At 46.1% G+C, this 22,168-nt stretch overlaps 1 protein-coding gene across 1 annotated transcript; it reads right to left on the bottom strand.

The window, feature by feature from the left end:
• Positions 1 to 6,770: 6,770 nt before the first annotated feature.
• On the bottom strand, positions 6,771 to 7,802 carry LOC135914939 (micronuclear linker histone polyprotein-like). Its single transcript, XM_065447874.1, has one exon. The coding sequence runs from the start codon at positions 7,800 to 7,802 to the stop codon at positions 6,771 to 6,773; it is 1,032 nt and encodes a 343-aa protein (XP_065303946.1).
• Positions 7,803 to 22,168: the final 14,366 nt, after the last annotated feature.

Raw genomic sequence — 22,168 nt, 5'->3', positions numbered from 1 at the left:
GGAGGAAAGAACCGACGAGAGTGACGTCATTCCCGGGGACCGTACTGCCGGACGGCATGCTGGCATGTGCTGGCAAGTTTCTTTCCGTCCTGCGCTTTACTAAACGACGCTACGAGAGATCTGCCGCCGCTCACATTTTCTTTTGCGATTTTCGTGAACTGTGCTTCCTTTCTGCGCTGCGTGAGTGCCTACAGCTAAGGGCGCCCACATGCCATCGTTCTGTGCAGCATTCGGCTGTGCGAACACAGGCGGGCGAGACGATGTAGTGTTTCACATGTTCCCGAAGTACAAGAAACTTGCAACGCAGTGGGTCCGTGCGGTGAGGAGAGATAATTCCTTGCCGACGAAATCAACTGTGCTGTGTTCTGACCATTTCCGCGACAGTGGTTATCATCGGAGCTTGACAACGATGCGGGCAATCGGTATTCCAATTAAATCGGCGCGACTGACGCCCGGCGTTGTTCCGTCTATATTCTCCCACAAGAGAAACACCTCGCCACTTCCAAGAGCGGCCTTCGCCAAGAGGAGAAAGGGTGAGGTAAGGGCTTTAATGTGCACACGGGCAATTTTTTTAACAGATGATCACCTCAGTGTCGAACAAACGGCCTTACAGCGGCCTATAGGCCGCTGTGACGAAGTGAGGTGGAGGCACAGCCGGGAATATGCACATGCGTGCAAAGTGCTTGCCGATTTCATCCTGTTTTTCCACTCCGCTTTCTCACGGAACACTGTACTACGGCTGTTGGTTCGGCGCTGTTTTTGTACGGTGAAATAACTGGCCGGGGGTACGCTTGCGCATTCAGTGATATTTGCTATTCCTCCTACCACGCGGTGCCCGCAGGTTTAGCTGTTCAGCATTCGTGTTCAAATCGCACGACATAAGGCGTTACGGTAAAATTTTCATGGTCGCGTTAGAGTAGTTGAACTCGGCGTGTAAAAACTTCGTTCCGTAGATTTCTCACTCACATCTTGCTACCCGCAGCGAAATGCCGCGTAAACGAGCTTCGGCACAGCCGCGCCCGTGGCAAGGCGAACGGGGCTCAAATAATGAAGCAACGTTGTGAGGTATTGAACTTGTCTGCGTTCGACGTGCATGGTCTAGCCCAATACAGGCATCGCTGCTGGACAAAAAATGTTTTCTTGCCTTTAACTAGCTATGCATCACGCACTGCAAAATTATTATTTGAGAGTAAATATAATACATTACTCATTACTTTCTTATTACGCTCACTGTTCTGAATTACATTACCAATTACTGCATGCAAAAAAGTAATGGTATTGCTTTACGATTGCTTCCAAAATGTTTTCATGCATACAAGAAGCCAAAAGCAAAGTATAAAGGGACGCCAACCTTTCTTCAAGGTAACATACACTTGCCAACATTTCATGCCCTCTCCCCCATTTTCCTCCACGACACTTCACGACACTACCAACGTTCTGGCACCGTACACAGCTTACTGGTGCATATTTAACGCAATTAATAAATTATTTTAGCCATGAAATTACAGACGCCAAATAATTCACGTTACTAAATCACTGGAGAACTAATCCATCACATAAATTACTGAAAAAATATTTCAATTACTGTAAGTAATCTAACTGTTGTCATGTTTGCTGATATGCATGATATGCTGAAATTCATGACATCCATGCCTTGCACTCTTTCAGGTTCTAGCAGAGCACCTTGAGAACCGAGCCCCTGATGAGCCTGTTCCACTACCATCACCAATCGAAGAGTTTGAAGCAGCTAGTGTGACACAGGCAGATAATGTTGAAGAGCTTGAAGTAGCCAAACGCGGTACTTATGTTCGCGATCGTGTATCAACACGCAAAAAAACCACGGAACTTTAGACAAGCAGCGGCAAGGTGCTTGACATCGCGGAATTGCACCCGTGTTTACAATCTAATGAGATGTTAGTGCTTCGGCATTCTTCCAGCAGCAAGTTCCCAGTGACACTTTAGCGCGTTTTTTCTCCCGTCATTGGAACGTGCAGCTACATGAAAAGACATATGTACCAGCTAAGATTTCCAACGCGCGAGAAGGTGCACACATCGCTCTCGCTGTTGGCACATTCAACATCGTCGCTGCCCCCGTTGCCGCCATCGTTTTCTGTATCGGCTGTCGGTTCGAACATGTACGGTGAAAATACCAGCTCTCCGAGACAGTGAGAACGTTCCATAATGCTTACAACTCAGTTGTGAAGCCAGAACAGAACAGCGTGCTATGCCTGAAACGGCGGCGCCGACCGGCGATCCCCGTGAATGACGTCACAGCGGTCCTGACCAATCACGGGCAACAGCGGCGTTCGCGCGATGCCCTGAGGCGCTGGTGCGCGTTTCTTGCAAAAAACAGCCGCTTGCGTTTGTTTCCACCCTTTTTAAACGAGATATTCGTGCTCAGTGGACTCAAAACTATAGAATGCCGCAGGGAACTCATTTTTTTTTCGAAAAGTGTTTCAGCTTCCCTTTAAGCACTCCCCATGCGTGAGCCGATCCCGAGGATAGTAAAATGCTGGGCCGAGCTGCGGCGGAGTTCGCCCCCAATTAGGGGCCCACTACGCACGGCTTCATTGGTCATCCTTCTTCACAGATTGGAAGGGCACTGAGTTTTCTTTGTTCTTGTTGTTAAGCATGGACTGGAAAAAAAAATTCATACGGCTTACGCGCCATAGATTAACATAGATAATCTCTACCTAAAACTGTTTTCGGCCAGCGAGTGTCGGCCGCAATAAAAGAACCCGTGCCAATTACTCGGCCTTCTTTTACGCGAGGAAGATGGCAACATGAATGGAATGTTGCACTGCAGTTTATTTTTCATTTTGTATAAGAAGACTTCCCGCAAATCTTAGTACAGGACACCGAATGGGGCCGATATATTTTATTTGTTTGAAGCGGCAAGCAGGAAGTTTACTTAAGTTTTTTTTTTTTCGTCTGTGCTTCGCAATACCTACTGATGAAGAACTATATGGCCAATATACACACGAGAGATAAATACTGCTTGAAGAACAAGAAAAATATTTCTTCTCCAAAGGGAAGCGCGCAATAAAATAGCAGAATGAAAGCCGACAGTGCGGCCGCAATGCACGCGTCCCCCAGTAGATTAAAAAATAAATAAACTGAAATAAAGAACACAAAGAAAGCATCTATTCCTAAGGCATAAATACATATCATTTCCAATTGTAAACATCATTTGAGTGGTCTGATCGTAAGCAGCAGCGCGTGATACCGCCGAGCACGATCGACAGCAGTTTCCAACGGCACAACCTTGATGCGGCCCAATTCACTTCGATCCCAGCGCCACCACAGCATTTGTCGTCGTTGCGTGCCTCACTGCAAAGCATGCGCCGCATCAGCCGCTCGTCGATAGGGCCCACGCGGCCGCGCCATACGGGGCTTTATACGGAGCTGCCGCCAGAGTAGAACCTCCCTAACCTCCATGGAGGAAGGAAAAAAGTTCCTTGCTCCCCTCCCTCCCTTCCTCCGGTGCCTCGCGCGCGAAGCAAGATAGCGCGCTTCCTCCCCGCTTTTTCCATTGCGCGCGCGAGATTGAACCACCATTGTCGGCTCACCCTCACTCGCTTTCGCTCGCACATGCAGCAAACTTCACGCCGGGACGATGCTATCGCCCTTGGACTTTATACGGAACGTCACGGCGACGGCAGAAATGCGCCTGGAGTGTCCATATAATTGCTGTCGCAATAAAAACGCGCCGGTTATTGGAGTTAAGTAAAAACCACAAAACGCTCCACCGGTACGGTCTTTTTTTTCCCCCGCTAATCAAGTCAGCCAGCTCAAGGAAGCTGACATGCGTTCGTTAATACCATCCCTTACGAAAGCGAATTGTTATAATTGGATGTCCATAATATGCGAAGTTGCTGAATGTAAAGGAGCGTCTTTTTTCCATACATGAGGAGGCATATGGAAGCGCAACTAGAAGCTGAGCTTTATCACAATTCAAAAAGGTCATCATTGCAAGTCGCGGGACGCTCACTGACCATCTTACTGCTGAGTTTGGGAAACATTATTCTTTATGACAGCAATACAGATAGCGTATTCGCATTCGTGAGACCATCATGATTATCGTTTTTAACTCGACAATCGGTTTGCGTGCGTTTCTGACTGTGGGCGCTACCCACCGTGATAGCTTAGTGGCTGTGGCGTTGCGCTGGTAGCCTCGAGGTCGCGAGTTCGCACCCCGGTCGCGGCGGCCACATATCGATGGGGGCTAAATGCAAAAATGCTCGTGGAGGTGGACGCATGTGCACATCAAGGAACCCCAGATGGTCAAAATTAATCGAAAGTCCCCCACTACAGCGCGCCTCAACATCAGATTGTGCTTTTCGCACGTAAAATCCCAGAATTTAAATTAGCTTAATTTTCGGAGGTGGTTACGGTGCATGTTGAGAAGAAAAATGGAACAGATTCTCCACACTCCTTGCAATGCATTGGATATGAATAGCGATGTTTGCTATTGGCCTAAGTTCATGGCGTGGTTTTTTCGGCATGAAGCACTGAAGTAGGGAAATAAAGAGAATGATGGGTTAGCGACTGACCAGTGCCCGTCTTATGCGCAACATTTTCCTTTTTTTTTTGCTAAGCACGTCATTGCACAGTTAACGGCATGACGGGGAGAATCTCAGCGTAGTTTAGGCTGGATAATAAGTGTCTACGAATGCGCTCGCGTGACCTGCGCACGAACCTGGAAATTTTCTCCAGTCTTTTTCAATCTCGCTAGACAAAGCAGAGACGAGCGATAGGAACGACATTCAGCACGCTTTGTAAGATTTTCTGAAAAGGGAACTTTTATGTAAAAGTTTATAACCAAAATAAAATATTGGGTTTAACGTCCAGAAGTAACACACGTGCTATAAAGGGTGCCATAGTTGGGGACTTCGAGTTTAATTCGAGATTTTTTACCGTGCACCTGAATCTAATTACGCAATCCTTTTTGCATTCTGCTGCCCATTGAGCCACCGCGGCTCCTCGTTTGTATAGATTTGAAGCGAAGTTTGCCTTTTCCTTCGACCTTCCTTATTCTCCTTCTGCGGGATCGAAACCCGGCCATGGCGGCTGCATTTCGATGAAGGCGAAATGCGAAAACACCCGTGTACTTAGATTTAGGTGCACGTTAAAGATCCCCAGGTGGTCGAAATTTCCGGAGTCCTCCAATACGGCGTACCTCATAGTCAGAAGGTAGTTTTGGCACGTAAAACCCTATAATTTATACGTTTCTTTCCTTATTGTCCTTCTTCTGCTGTTGCTGCTGCTGCTGCGGCGACGTCAACGACGTTTCGGTAGAACGGGGCCACAATGCCCTGTGACGCGCCCTGCGGGACGCCACAGTGTCTTCTGAAGCTCCCTGGGGAACGCAACAATGCCCTCTGGACGCCTTAATTAGTCGTGACCCTCCGCGAAGGCTTTGCAGGAGCTGCCCCGCTTGCCTCCGTGCTCACGCGCAACAGCAAGAACAGTCCAAGGAGGAGGTAAGAGGAACGTTAGAGAGGAAGTGAAAGAGAGAGGAAGCAGGGGATGGGCACAACCGGACACCGTACCGGCACAGTCAGGAAAAGGGTGATTAACCTTACCCCTGCGCACTCGTGGACGTTCACCCACGTGACACGGGAGAAAGAAAATTCGTCGTCAAAAAGCATTGCTGATCTGAGCTCCCTTCAGTACAGGAACGAGTGAGTGAATGACAGGTCTCTCTGTGTTCTGTGTACCACGTGAACAAACACAAGTGGCGCCGGCAAAGTAATATTTAACACCCCATCGCGACTGTTCTATGCCGTCAACATCACCGCCAAATACCGTCAATGAACGCAAACAGCACAGAAAGCTTCGCTTACATCCATTCCCACAGTCGGTGGGATCTACATATTTTTCTTTTTTTCTCTTTTCTTATCGTTCTTTCTTTTCTTATAGTACCTTTCCTAGTATTATGGCTCTAAATCACTCTTCGATCATGAAAGAGAGAGAGAGAGAAGAATCAGAATGAAAGCAAAATACATTGAAGTTGTGACGACGAGAATTTTGACGCAAGTTAGGCTGAACAGACAGTTCCATAGAATAATATACGGGCGCTGACGCACGCTTAGCGGAAGCAGTTCGCATAATGTAACTACGCTGTACGGAAACGCAAGGAAATTGTAAGTCCAAGCTTCTCGGAGGGCCTGCCTGCTCGATACCCGAACCGCAGGCCATGGCCTGAGCTGTTTCAACCCGACAGGACTCTCGCAAATACAACAGGAGACTAGCAGGTACCAAGAAGCCGGAGTCCTCGTCCTGCTTGGTCCGATCAGGAGGAGGTCGTTGCTCATTGAGCGCATGCTCGCCTTTCGCTACTCTTTCATTCTCCGAGCTTGTTCTGAGCGTTTCTTTATCAAACGCCCAAATGTCTCAACGTCGCCGCTGCACCATGCAATCGAAGCCGCAACCCCATATGCTCAGAATCGTGAGTGCCACAGCCACGAGGGAAACCACCGTGGCGAGTACGTGGAATCTTTTCTTCCCGTAATAATCGTACAACGGTAGACAGCACAAGGATATAAAATTTTATTCTGAGGTATCGTCCCCATGAAACCGCTGGGAATGCTGCTACTAAATGGCCATACAGTTCAAAACTTTTTGGGCCTTGTCTTGCTCTTCATCGAAGCTACTAATCGAAGCAAATCACTGCTGCGCTGCTTGGGCAAGCTGTGGTCAGCCTACTTGAGCTGCTCAAGTTCCCATCATCGCAATCAGCGCCTTCCTTGCCCGGTTTTACTTTTGCATTACTTGGTTGCCTGACCAGCCTTCTTCCGTTTGCCGCGTCCAGAAGTCGCCGACGAGCTGCTTACGGCCTTTCTCGCCTTGTCGGGCCTTCCTCTGCTGCTACTGGCCGACGGGCGGTGGGAACGGTGCTGCTTTCCGAGTCTGCTCGCGGGCGAAAGGCCGTTAGACTGGCGCCGTCGCTTCGTGCCGCTACGCGTGATGTCTGCGGTCATCGCATACGAGTTTCTCTTAGTCTGCAGCAGGCATTTACTGCTCTGGCGTGTTTTTCTACCGCGGCTGCTCTCCGACGCGCTGCTGGACCGTCCGAGACTGCTCACCTTGCCATTCATAGCGCCAAGGCTGGTGCGGGATGCGTGCCGCGCTCCGCCGCGGCCTCCCTGTGCCTGTTCAACGCAGCTACCAGAGGAACGTATCACCGAACGGTACCCACGCTTGACGGTCCTCGAGGTGCCGGATGCAGCGGGGCTCGAGGACGCGTTAGTCGATCTTTTCTTGCGGGTTTCCTTTGGAGCCTTGCTCGCCATTCCCTTACTTGTTGACGGCACACTCGGGTTGCTTTCACGGGGCGGTGCAGCTGCGGGCTTTCTGGTCCTCCGCGAAGTGGTGGTGGTGGTGGATTTCTCGCAAATAATCGGCTTCGCCAGCCTCGGTCTCCTTGTCGATGCAGCGGCGTCCTTGGAGGCGTTTCCACGCGCCCGCTTTGAACTGGGAGCCTCTTGCGCACGTATGGCGCGGTCGTTGTCGGCAGCAGCTGGCCGCTGCGTTGCCCTCCTGGTCTTCGGCGGGGACGCCGCCCTCTCGGCGGGCTTCCGTTCCTTCTCGCTCGCCATGGTGGCTGTCCTCGGTGTGCTCCCGTCGTCTAGAGTTCTCGTCTGCGCAGCTACCGCGTCGCCCTCCCACTGCCGTCTTCCCCCGTGCAGAGCTTGAAGGGAGCCTCCGAAGCCGGCCGGTAATGCGAGGCGCCGGAACAATGGCGCCCGCGGAGTCTCGTGGCTGCAGCACCCCTCTGTCTCATCAAGCGCCGTCCACATGTGAACGGGGTGACACTGCGCAGGGGCTGCAGGGCTTCCTTTTGCACGGCGCCGCCAGTGTACTGATCTGCAGAGCTTTCGACACGCTGCGTAATCGTTTGTTGAATCAATGGCTTATATCGTTGAATAACGAACTACAACCAATACATGAATCGACTGTTTCTTTCTTTTTTTGTTTTTTTTCTTCTTTTTTTACGTATAAGCATTACAGAGGCGCAGGAAATGTAGTTCAGAGTACCTATCGAGGCTTTTACGAAAGCTGGATATGGTGGTGGTGGTGGTAAACATTTATTTCCTTTATTTACAGAGAGAGTTGAGGACGACCTTAAGGGCCGGCCCCTTGCAAAATCCAGGAGGGGTCCCTAGTCCGGGACTCCTGTGGCCTCCGCGGCGGCTCGGACCCTACCCACGAGAGCTCTTTGGCTCTCTAAGGTATAGCAGCCGAGCAGGGCAGCCTCCCAATGGATATGTCAGCCTTGCGATTTGCAATCCTTAATTCAGGTGTAAATGGTTGAGGTTGTGTTTAATGAACAGGAATGCATAAATAAGTAGTAATAAAGAAAGCGCTGAAACAAGTCAAGTTCAAATATAAACATCTCTAGGAGTGTCTATAATTCTTTATGGACCAGAATCTTTTACCCTCGCGCAGACAGTGGCGTCACTACTGGCAGTGGCGCCCAGTACGGAGGCCCGCCGCGACACTCGCCCCGCTCACTCGTTCAAGCAGCTAAGTGCAATTTTATCCTGATGCCTTGCTTCATCGTGAAGTTTGTTCTGTAGTTAACGACTGATTATTTTTATTTCTTTTTGAAAGGTTCGAAGTAACGAGTGCAGCACACATTCCAGCGAAACATCACATCGAAAGCGAATATTTACGGGTATTAACTGGCAGTAAAACACCAGTGTGGATATTTTTCTTACTTCAAAAAAAGAACACTTCTCAAAATATAAGCGGAGCAAGTAATTTTCGTCTGACCAAACTATTTGATTTCATGTTATCAGGGCATAGTGCCCCTGTTCTATTTAGCAAAAGACGCCCGGTACCTTTTCACCGAATGGAACAGTGAGTGGAACCCCTTTTCACTGCAGCATGCTCTGCTGCACCTGTGGTCAGGACCGCTGTACACGGAGTCATACAAAAGAAAAATTAGATATCAACTGAACAAACGAGTGGGCAAGAAGAAAACATTAGGTGGCACACTGACGGTAGTGTGTGATCTGGCATAGTACGCAAAGAAGAAAGTGCACCGCGATCAATACCCCTACAGCAGCGCTACCTTCCTGACGAAAAAAATAAAGTGCTTATGGAGAGGCACAATAATGGCTTCGTAGCTGGCCCCCAAATGAGATGCAGCAAACGTACAGGTGGTGGTTGATGAAGTTAAACCTAAATCTCTTTTCGTAAATTCGAGTTACAGCCTGCCGAAAGGGTGCAAACGGCTGCAAGAACAAAGAAAATGAGCAAGTGTGTCAGCTTCGTTACAAAAAGATTTAGTATTTAAGAGACAAGATCAATGAAGATAAAAATTTACACGCTCAATACCACGTCGGATTATTGATAAGTTGACTTTATATTGTCGCGAAAATCACTAGTCCGCGTTTCATGAAACGCGGAGGACGACGGTTTACAGCCGAACTCGATTATAACTAACATGCTTGTGCGCCAAAAATAGCTGGATATATCAGTTGATTCGTTATACCCAAAATCGCCTATATACAACTAGCTTAAACGAGCTTCTTTTATGCATTCCTTATATGAGGAGTTCTTATTTTCAGTGAAAAAAAAAAAGTCGGGAGCCAAGAAACCCCAATTTATTGATAACAAAACTATGGTGTAGGCAGTCTTTTTTTTTTTACTTGTACCTCAAAGTGTTCCTCAGCGTCGCTAAAATTTGCGTTCCTGATGCACGAGATTGCGCACACATGCTGTAGGAAATTTCCCTCAATCTCGACACTGTGCCGGAACTGCACATCCCCCGCCAAAGTGACTCCTGAACCGTCAGGCAGGGCGGATCCTGACGTGGCAGCGGACGTGTCAGGTTCGATATATCCAATCTAGATTTCGTTACGAGTGGTTCATTTTATGTGAGTATCCATCAGCAAGTGTCGCGTGCTCGATATAGAGAATAATTCACTTTATCCGGGTCCGTTATATATAGGATCGAGTGTAGTCCACTTGAGAAATAAAAGCCGTTTAATAAAACCGAGTGCCTTAAATAAAGAGAAATGAAGGGAAAATATTTAAAGCAGGGTGATTCAGCGAAGGTGCTAAAGAATCAGCGCACCCAATTTTGTACGATTCTCGAGTTTCAAGAGACCCACACGAAGTCGACTTCCCATAAACTGTTTTTCATACGTTCCAACAACTTGTGCATCAGCGGAAACCACGGAGTAGAGGTTAAAAGGAGCGTAAACAAATAATGGCATAGGTAACAACATTACTTTACATTGATGAGTTCCGAACTTTCTGATGGCCAACGCAATCGCGAGAAAGTATGCGAAAAATATTTGGGTTAATCAGGCAGACGGATAAAAAATAACAATTAAATTGTGTAAAAACATGGCGTCAACTACTTCGCTAAATTTTCAGCCGTCTGTGTAAAGAACGGAGTGATACAGAAATTGAACGAAGTGACCTTAAGAAAGACCTTCAAGAACACGCGTAGGTAGAGATTTGGCACGGTTTGGTATTATGCCATAGGAGATCAGGTGAATATAAGTTCAATTTCAACTGGGAGAAATTAAACACGGCATATAAACTTGAACTTGCAACAGCAGCCACTGCAAAAACCTGGAACCAGCGTCGGCGACGCCAATGTACCCCGAAGGAAGCATCTGTAGGAGTGATGAAAATGTGATGACTTGAATCGTAATTCTTCGGAAAAGTCTGTGCAGTAAGCTGCTTAAACCTGGAATCCAACGGGATACCTCGGGCCTCCAGATAAAGCACAGTATTATCCACGACGCTCGGGAGACCTACACACAAAGGCTCCGCCGGCCTTTGATGATGGTGCTTGCCATAGCTTGTAAGCTGCACATCTGAAAAAATAAAAGAACAATCGGTTCAATTCCACAATGGAATGTTGCGCCTCGGAGTAGCGTTCTGGCCAGGTATCCTCCAGGCATGGGCACTAGGAGCGAAAGAAAAATGTTTTATGCGAAGCATATTAAAGTAGGTTTCAGGCCTTCGCGCGACGCCCGGCGGTGGCCACCACTGACCCTGAAGTGGGGTCACGTGACATGACGTCACGTGATGACGTCACACAGGCTGCAGATGGGGCCTCATATCGCGCCGTCGGTCGTCTCCAGGCGGTGGCCACCGCGCTTCGGTTCGCGCTGTCGCGCGCGACGCGGCGGCGGCGCCACCATCGCTGCATCACGTGATATGTGACATCACGCCAGGGATGAAGCGGCGCGCGCCCGCCGTCGCGTCAGCCTTTGTGCCCGCAACCGCGCCAGCGTCTTTGCGCGGGCGTGTATGCGGTCAAGATGCCTCCAAACGCTAAGGATACGCTAAGGTTAAGCCCAGTGGATGCGAAGCATCCACTGGGCTTAACTTTGATAAGCTTCCAATTTATTTACATATTGAAAGAAGTAGTCAGATTCTAGTCAGAGTTCGCTCAGTCCCACTCGAGAGCTCCTTTTTAAGCCGTTCTTCCCTAGTTCCCTACGCAGGGAATTCGATGACCTTGTTGCGGCCAATCAGAGGTGTCGTACAGTTCACAGAACTCCGCCTCTGATGTCCAATCTTCGAAGCGAGGACGAGGCAATCCGGAAACAGGGCCGGTATTTTGTAGCGATGCCTTTTCCGATTCTATGCTTTTTCAGGCTTTTCGCGCTTGGCCAGTGGTCGGATTGACGGTCTGCCCACATTATCAACGGGATCAGGCGGCCGTGTGTGGTGGATGATAAGAATAGCATAGAATAAGGCATAAGGCATCGCTACAAAATAGCGGCCCAGATATCGTTCGCGCTCCTTACCCGAAACAGTTCACGCTCGTTACCGCCTGCACGGAGGGCGGCGGACGCGGTCGCTTGTAGCCGTCACAGTCGGTGTCGGGCACTGCTGTTGCCGTCTGGCCGGCGCTTCCGCCTCGGGGGAAACACCCAAAGAATGCGCACTGCCGATTTGGGTGCAACAGGGAAGAACTATAAAAGTTCTAAATCATGCAAAACATAAGACTCGTCACATACCTTCATTTTTCTGAGCTCAAGCGGCGCAAATCTCATTGCATATGCTATCCTTTCTTTTTTTAATAAATGTTTTTAAGGAGAGGTTGTTGGTGTCTATGTGGGGCGCCGGCTACTCATATTACGTGGTAGTTATTGTCGGAAAGTTGCCAACAATTACAAAAGTGGACTAATAAACACATGAACGAACATTGACATACTGAATCTCAGTACTGCAATATGAATAAATGTTCGCGCAACAGAAGAATTCATGTAGCATAAATACTAACAAAACCAAGATGTTCAAACAGGAGATGCTGGGCACTTGAATGCCTCACTCTAAATACAACAAATACAAATGCTACATGAACAAGAAGACACAATGAACATGTAATTAAGGATGCCTGTTAATACTAATAATGCGAGCAATACCTTTTGTGGGACTTGGTATTTTTGTGATATATTTTTATTCCTCCAAAAATTGTGCTACGGCGCGCAGCGATGTTTTCACGTTTTTCTGTTGGCCATGGACCTAAAATTTTTCCTGAGGATAGCGGCCGTCAATCCAAGCCATGTAGTTTCTCCGAATGGTTCTTGCTGTGAGCATCGGGATTTTTACAGTGTAGAAGAAGGTGTTCTGTGTCTTCAGCCTCTTCACATGAGCACGTAGGACTGCTAGTTATTCTTTTCGTATACATGAAGCTTTTAGTATAGGCAGTTCCTAGTCGAAGCCTATGAACTCTTCTTTCAACAGATCGACTAATTTTAAACGAAATATTGAATTCTATTCCAGGAACTATAATATATATTCCAGGATATAATATATACATAATATAATATATATTCCAGGATATATAATTGAGAGTTCTGCGCATCATTTATGAACAAAGTTTGCTTGGACAATCTACCGCATAGTTTGTTCAATAGACATCGCGCATCACTCGCCGCTAGAGGAAGTAGTGACAATTCATTCTCTTGATGTGCCGCCCGTGCCATGTGATCAGCTGTTACATTTCCTATGATTTCACAGTGACTTGGAATCCACTGGAAAGCTATGTCGCGTTGTAGATCTTTCGCTATGGTGTACGTCTTCTGTATTTCGTGTATCAATGTGCTGTTTGCTTTCCTTAAGCTGATTTCATTTAAGCACAGCAATGAGGCTTCTGAGTCGCTCAGAAATTACCCAGCGAAGTTATGGTGTTGTTCTCTTTCATGTGTTGTTGCACGTGTCAACAAAATTCAGTCGAAAGTAAAAGCCTTGTCCTTTTCCTTTTCCCCCGTGTAACTGTTGTCCTTGCGCTGTGCAGTCATGGCTAATTCATACCGACTGGCTCAACCATAATTGTTTATACAAAAAATGCAGGTTAGGAATCAAATTCCTTTCTTATTGGACGAACTTATTCGTCGTCAAAGCTGAACTTACGAGTCAAGTGCGTCTACTATTTATGCATGTATCACGGCACATTCCATAGTAATTGCTCGCGCTCGCTTACGTTCAAGAATGCACAACAGTATTCGCGTATTGTGTGCGTCTTCATGTACGTTTGTGTGTGTGTTGGCGTCTTCCCTGCCAGAATGGGCCTTTGGCGTGTGGTTACCGCTGCCTGGGTATCCACATGTATTCCTGTTCCATTCAGCCTTGCGGTGGGCTGCGTTCCAGAGCGGGGTAGCAAGTCTGGTTGACGCAGTGGCGCACACTTTCCAAGAGAATTGGCCTAATAACTGACACAGCGCGAGGTCCAGCAGAACGGCAGCGAAGCGCGCGCTCTCCTTGAGCCTGTCTGCACGGGAGCTCACCTGACTGTTGGGCGCGTGTGAAGGACACGGTAATACGAACGCGGCGTCGGAAGGGGCGCGTAACAGGAGAGCATAGAAGTCGCGGAGAATGCGTGAGGCCCGGCGTAAACAGCACGCTGCAGCCATAGCAGGCTGCTTGTGTGCTTTCTTGTTGTCGAAACGTTTTCGCCACAGCAATACGATCCAGAATTTCTTCTTCTTTTCCCTCCCCCCCCCTTTTTTTTTGCTGAAGTAGGCACATAAGATATTTTCCGATAAAAAAAAAAACGAACCTAATGTCCATTGTTTGGTTCGCAAGGGTTTTCTTCTTTTTTTTCGCGTTCGCCGAGTGGCGTCGCTAAAGCTATACACATATGTCCAACGGGATGATTGCCTGGCACTTCATCTTACGAAATTCTAGCGGAACAATTTTTGTTTTGAATAGATCCCTGAAAAAGAAAGCTTATGTATGTAATATGTACTATCAGCGTCAAATACAGGAAGGCACGTGGCGCAAGCATAAGTGAAGGTGTAGTGCGCGCCGTTCAGTCATCGTCATTGAAAGGCGCGCACATACGGTTTGGACGCACTGCGCGGTACCCCTATAGTCAGATATTTTCGCTTCGGTTCTGGTTCTTATGTTTTGTTACGTTTCAACACCACCAATGGTGTTAATTGAACGTTTGCCATGGGGTTGTCAAACCACCGCACCTCCTAACCAGACGTAGTGCGGTGTGGACAACGACTAAAAGCGCTCATCCCACCTTTACTTGGAAACTGGAGAAAAGGCTGAATGGGAGGGAAGAATCACAACGAAAAAAAGAATTATTGTGTTTTACGTGCCAAAACCACTTTCTGATTATGAGGCACGCCGTAGGGGAAGACTCCGGAAATTTCGGCCACCTGGATTTTTTTAACGGGCACCTAAATTAAGTACACTGGTGTTTTGGCCCCCATCGAAATGCGGCCGCCGTGGCCGGGATTCGATACCACGAGCTCGTGCTCAGGAGCCCAACACCATAGCCACTGAGCAACCACGGCGGGTGATGACAACGAATGAATAAGCGCACTTAGTTTAACGAGTCAAATCATCACCCATCCCTCGGCACTTATCCAGCCGTCAAGACGGCGTGTACGCCGGCGGTTGCAGGATTCCACGAAGGGACCTCAGCCCGCCCCTCACCTTGCAGGCTGGGCGAAGAACGGAGTGGGCAACGACGAACGAACCAGGTGTCGCCGGATGATTTACTTTTGCCACAAATTCCAAACCAGTTTCTTCGAGGCGGAGCTACCGCGGGTTATGGATAGCCTAGGCGTGGTATCTCAACGGAGTCGATGATGGTGATTCGCTGCTGAACAGTGTTCAGATTCCCTAGTCGACTCGCCTAGGGAAGACGACGGGATGAAAAGCAGGTACTTCTCGAGAGAGGGTTCTGGTGCGAACTGAGACGTTTAACTTGCTCCTGCATGGGGTGGGCTTCCGCACTGGAGCCGCGTAGCTAAGCTAAATGAACCCGTTTTCCTTCATTTTCTACAACCTGACATAATGGTCGATGGGCGTGGGGGATTCCATGCCCTGAACGTCACCCTAGCCGCAACAGTTTGGAAGGCAGAAAATAAAAATGAAAATGAAAGAAAAGAGAAGCCGACAATATTGCAGTTTGCGGTGGGTGTTGTCGCGCATTTCACCGAAACCGTAATTGCCATCGGCGTCAAATGAAACGCGAACAGCGCTGTGCGTAGTGCAGTGTGCACGTCATAGTTAGAGAAAAATTCGCTCATGCTGTTTGCCGCTTGTGTGCCACATTCATTCTTTCAATCGGTCAACTTGCACAGCGCGGCCAAACCGGATGTGTGCGCCTGTCAGTACTGATGACTGGACGGCGCGCACTATACCTTCCCTATTGCTTGCGCCACGTGCTCCGCTGTTCACGTTTCATTTGACGCTGACAGTACAGCTGTGAAACTTGTGCATACGGTTGGACGATCGAAAAGTTTCGTTTAACTACCCAGTTCACCGCATTTAATTCACTTCCTTATTATTTTTTTTTTCTCAAATGAACCACGAGCACAGAGTCACGGTTCTGAAACTGCTTGGCCATCCATTTATGGGCATGGGTGATAAATGCTCGTCATTATTTTTTTATTTTGTAATTTCTTCGTGTCACCTGGAAAATCCTACAACGAAGGTTTCCAGCATTTTCAATACCGTCAAATAAATATTTCAATCACCGACGCCACGCGGCCTTCATGGGAATGCGCACATCTCCCGACCACAGCAATGCTCTCCCTGTATGCGTTCACGGCTTATGTGCGAACTGATTACTCACACAATATAAATAACAAGTAAGGCCTCAGCGAAATACCGACAGTGTGTTGGCATCTTATGACAGTCCGCACATGCTACACTGTCAAAGCAAGGACAAAAAAATGCTTCACTCTGTGAACTAGTGAGTGAATTTCAGACAAATCAAAGACATCTTAAAGGTCAGAGCACTCTCTCTCTCTCTTTCTCTCTCGGAGCCAACTGCAGCGACGGAACCAGCCCAATGCTTTCCAACCACTCCATTTCAACTAGGCGAATACGGACCCGCGTTTCAGAGCATTGCAGTGCACTCGAAAAGAACTGATCAGTGCAGGGCACCGTTGCTGTATGGATAACCGTATGAAAAGAAAAGTGAAAGCGCCATAAAATTAATGACGCCATACTGCCTTCATTTCCACCGCAGTTTTGCAGCGAAATTAATGAAAACGGAGTTAAGCTTTCATTTTCTTCCCTTATAGCCGACATTTTCCTTGCAATGAAATATTGTATACATTTGAAAGAATACCTTTCCCTACGTACTAAAGGTTTCTCTCTTGTACGTTCCCTCTTCCCGAAAGAGTAGGCAGCAGGTGTTTTGTCCCTCTAGGTGGCAGTCGTCAGCATGCTCTCTCCTTGTTTCTTTTGTGTGCTTGCATGTTTCCATGTATATTATTATTATTATTATTATTATTATTATTATTATTATTATTATTATTATTATTATTATTATTATTATTATTATTATTATTAATTGTACGTGTCCCTTTCGAAATACACCTTGTCCAATATATCAATGCATGTTTTGTGGAGCTTGCTGAAAAAAGTTATGAGTATTGAGGTAATCCACCCAGAAATCAGTGGTCATCAATCTTTAGAACAGTGCTTGACGTTTAAGAGAAAGTTTTAGTTCGGGTGCTCTTATCTAAATTACATGCAAAATGAGAATTCCTTTTTCTCGGCAATCACTGCACCAAACTTGAAGACGCTTGTTGCGTTTAAAAGAGGAACTTAGATTCTAGAGGCTGCCGGTCTCGAATTTTAGATTTAGGATGTCAATTTTTTACTGAAAATTCGCAATAATTGCACATTTTCAGAAAACGCAACTATCAAATTTACAGCTCTGTAACCCAGCAATGAAATATTATATCACAATTCTGTGAATTGCATCCTATAGTACATCTAAAGCGGACAGAATTGATATTTTTCGCATGAATCTAAAAAAATTCAGTAATAGGGAAATACAGCTTTTGCAAAAACCTTGTACACAACGTAACAAATTCACGTAAGATACAAATTGACATATAGAATTTGTCTGCTTCGAATGATCTACTGGATGCTGTTTAAAGAACCGCGACATCTGTTCATCTGTTCTTGATGCAGAGCTCTTAATTTATAAACTTCCTGAGTCTACCTTTCCGAACTTCTGAATTTTTGAAAATTCCTTTTCCAAAATTCAGGCCATAAATCAAAGTTCCGCTTCGAACACTCATTAGAATTTAACTTTCTCTCTCAAATGCAACAACTTTAATTAAAATCGATCCAGGGGTTATCTCAGAAAAGCGTTTTTGCGTTTTACATGTACTTGAATAGGCCGCGTCGTAGTTGGGCCCGGTTGCCTCAGTCGAAATTGCCGCGGAACGTTGCGAATGCAGATGAATACTTCAGCCCAGATCACCTGGAAATTCGACTGTATACAGCGAGAATTTGAGAACATAAATCGAATTGCAATTGCTTTACTTTTGTCGCGTAGAATATCCCAACAAGTCGAAAAAACCATCACGTCGAAAGCAACAAGCCCAAGTCCGCACATAAGGCTGCTATCCGTGTCGCCTCGGTTTCTATGGCATCACGCCAGGTTCGCTAACTTCACCGTCATACGTACGCGTATATAGTCATGCGATTTCAAATACTGTCCATTCAGAGTGTTCTTATTGGCGCCAGCTAATTTCTTGCAGATTTCTGTCGATCCATTCGCGACTCGTATTCCTTTGCTGCACTACTTTGAGACAGACAAGGGTGGCGCAAGGATGGAGGAAACGGGGTGCTGCTTTACTTAAATGCCGTTTTAAACTGAGCTTTGCGCAGTCATAACAACGATCACAATAAAATGTCTGGTGTTTGGTTTCAGATTGTAAGCGCTAGCCTTAAAGTTGCCTACGTTCTACGCCCCCATTTATCTGTCCCTGTCACATTTCCGAATAGTGTCTGGAGACATAGGTCAGGTCGGCGGCTTTCCTAGCTCAGTTTTCATTAACACCGGGAACCTAGTGATGAATCGAGATTGCCCTGGTATGTTTCGGTTACATGGAGGGGCCAGCCGCCAAGCTGCTCGCCACAGCCTGTCGACGCAGTTTCCACACCGTCTGGTTTATAACCTCATATAGCAGCGGGGCTTTCACCGATTCGCGACGCTAATAAGCAGCCTACGAGCCATCGTCCCTTGAGGTTATGTTGTCAGTTGGCACACCCAATCAAGAAATGCGAAATACGAACACAACAGCGTGTGCGATACCTTTGTATGTCCACCGGTTGTCACTCTTACTAAATTTGGCCTTTCGAGGCGCGGTCGTGCTGGGCTTTCCGAGCCGTTGTATTTGCGCTCCATTTGCTTCACAACACAACCGACACCATCAGCGGCACAGCGAGAGCCTGCTGCGGGCTTTGCCGTCGTACACGCGTGAGCTGGGGCGAAGAGAGGCTTTGGAAGGCCATCAATAAGGCGGCCTCCAACGCCCGCTGCAGCTATTTGCGACACACATCCTGGCCGCCCCAATTTACTGCGCCCGTCGAACACCACGCAAGAGCGGGATCAGGGTCCGCGTTATATGGAGACTTTCTGCCGTTATCTCAGTTTCAGACGTGCGCCGCGCCTACTCCACCCCTCCTTTTTTTTTTTGATGAAAACGGCTTCGAAGGAAAGCCCCGCATGCGATAGCATCGTGACTGTCTGAGCTGCCTCTTTCAGCCACACGTAGCGCTCAGGCGTAAGCTGGCCGTTGTCAACTTTCGCCGGTGTCATAACTTTCTCCACGTATTGCATGTGCGCGTCTACAGCAACTCCTCACCCACCTGCACTCCCCAAAAAAATACATGTAGAGAGAGAGAAATACACGTAGTTCTACTCGAACACCGCCAACGTTTTCTTCCCGTGAAGTATATTGATCACAGAGACGTGAATTTCTCGGTCAGCGTTGTGCTATGCCACGTCCGTCACGGTCCCTGCAACTTTCATTTCATGGATGCTGAAAAGAAAGTAATAACAATAAAGAAGCCAAGGTGGGCGGGTCGGCCGAGCCGATCTGCAACGTGTCAGTCTCTTGATAAGACATGGTGCGTGATGTCGCGTCGCCTTTCCGCCGCGGGGGGCGAATTTGATTTTACTTCTCTATTTGCTTCTTGTTGCGGACGAAGTACGGCAAGTACTGTCGACAGACGACGTCTGACACTTTTGACCACCTCTTGTCCTGCTTTTCATGCGACAGTTAACTTGAAACGCAATACCAAGAAACGTGCACAGAAGACAGCATAGCTAAAAGGGAAGAAAAAAATAAGCTCGTTGATTTGACAAAAGAACAATACTCCGTCGTGCAGAAGTAAATCTATGGAAAGGGAAAAAATCGACGCCTTTTGCCTATTGTAATGATCCAAGTTTTCATTCGGATTTTATTGGTTATCTGTTGTCTCCTCCCTTACGAAACTTTTATAGAAAGTCTATAGGCTGTCTATAGACATTTCTTTAGACTAGTCTATAGAAAGTCTATAGACTTATGGTCATACACTCTTTATAGACTAGTCTATAAGAAGTCTGAGTCTACAGACTTTCTATAGACAGTCTATAGACGTATGGCCATACACTTATTATGGACTAGTCTGTAAAAAGTCTTCGTTTATAGACTGTCTATAGATTCATGATAATTCATGTTTGTAGACAATTGTCTGCAGAATATCTCTAGACAAGTGTATATAGTTATACTTTTGTAGACTGAAGTCTATAGAATATCTATAGACAAATGTCAAAAGATTATCTATAGACTATTCCTATAGACCAGTCTATAGACAGTCTATAGACTTTTGGCCATACACTTTTTATAGACTAGTCTATAAGAAGTCTGAGTTGATAGACTGTCTACAGACTGTCTATAGATTAATGAAAATTCAGGTTTGTCGACAAATGCCCGTAGAATGTTTAGACAAAAGTGTATACGGTTATACAGTTCTATTTTTGTAGACTGAAGTCTATGGAATGTCTATAAGCAGATGTCTATAGACTGCCTATATACATTTGTCTATAGACATTCTATAGACATTACTCTACAAAAACAGAACTATATAATCCTATACACTTTTTTCTATGGCATTCTGCAGACATTTATCAACAAACATGAATTTTCATTAATCTATAGACAATCCATAGACAGACATTTTATATACAAGTCTACAAAGAGTGTATAAGGCTATAAGTTCATAGCTATCCGCTATCTGCAAGTTAGTTTTCATTTTTGTTTACATATGGTAGCAAAATATTTTGAATGTATTTATGCATGTGCAACTGTTGCTTTTCATCTGCACTTATGCATTAACGTTAGTAGATTAATAATGCTCCTGAACCAGCTGTACTCTCCTATATGTTGTATAAACAGAAAGGAGTGAAGTGCTGAATCATGCAGTGCAAAAAAAAAAACAAATGCACCAGCAATGAAATAACTGTTTTTATTGCAAGATATAATAGATGAATTTCTTAAAATACATGTCTTATGCTATTATTAGAGCTACACCACTTCCCCTTGGCAAGCATGGTTGCCAGGCTGGCCTTGACCTTTGTGTCATTTGACCCAAAGGTCATGCAGGTGTATGCTGCAAATAAGGAGATACATCAATATGAGGTAAAAATAACAAGTCTGAATTCTTTGTATGTCGATTAAGCAGCTTAATATACTTGATCAAACCATCTAAGTCAATACTTCAAACGGTGTAACTCTGACTAATGGCTACTTGTCAATACAAATCAGTCTCATTATACAATGTTTTATTTTATGGTATGGTGAACAATCAAACAGTTACAACTGCGGCTCGTGTCAGCAAAAATATGTTCCCTTTTATGACAAGTTCATATATGATGCATTTATGTACTTATCCCGAATTATCACTATATTTATTGCTGAAACGTTACCCGGTTGGAGTGTCTGTACATTCTCTGGCTGGTAGTTAAATATGCCCGTGCAGAGGGATATGCTCAGAAGACGTGACTGGAGCATTCACAGTATCATGCCAAAGATTGTAATTTATTTTGTTTAACACACATTCAAATGTCTTTCTCATACTCTTAAATAAATGGGTCATTGGCCATAACTTCAACAGAAGGCAGATGGATTGATTGTATTGATATGGTCACTTAGTTTCTTACAGGTAATGAGGCCTCTTGGGCATGCTAACAGGTTTCCAAGTTAGGTATACCACATGAGCACCCGAAATACCACGCGAGCACTTTGTGTCATGGCACGACAGATATGCACCTCCTAGGAAGGATAGTCCGAATGAATTCTATCACAGTAAATTATTTAAGGTGCTTTGAAAGATGAAAAACTTTTCTATGGCTTTGAGGTCCAGGTTAACGCAAAAAAAACGAATTCAGTAAGAAATGCCATGTCAGTATGCTTGACTTTCATATTTTTTTTTTCAATAAATGTGACCAATTTCCCTCAACATTTTATGAGGTGAAACGTTTTAAAAATATATTTAACAGAGAGATTCTCTGAAAACTTTGTATGACATATAACAGACAGCATACCTTGGTGGTCATTTTAAAGTTCCCCGATCTTTTTTCAAGCCTTCCCTTGCTGTTTCCATGAAAATTTTCTGGCAATCTATGACGCCCGCAGCTTAAGTGCAATAAAAAAATATTGGGGTTTAATGCTTGCCAAGTACTGCCAGCCCATAATATTTAGATACAACGAATAACACATCAGTCACTTGACATGCAGAATTAGATTCAACTGAATTGAATCCCCTGTTTAATAAAGCTGACAAGGGCTTGAGCAATTTCGTAATTGATGTCCACACGAGTACAGCACGGAAGACAAGGACACAGAGACGCACACGTAAAGCAAATGTACCA

The sequence above is a fragment of the Dermacentor albipictus genome, unplaced genomic scaffold (assembly GCF_038994185.2).
Source record: "Dermacentor albipictus isolate Rhodes 1998 colony unplaced genomic scaffold, USDA_Dalb.pri_finalv2 scaffold_11, whole genome shotgun sequence".
Classification (NCBI taxonomy): domain Eukaryota; kingdom Metazoa; phylum Arthropoda; class Arachnida; order Ixodida; family Ixodidae; genus Dermacentor; species Dermacentor albipictus.
The sequence above is the reverse complement of the archived record's forward strand: the minus strand, read 5'-3'. Positions and strand labels throughout refer to the sequence as shown.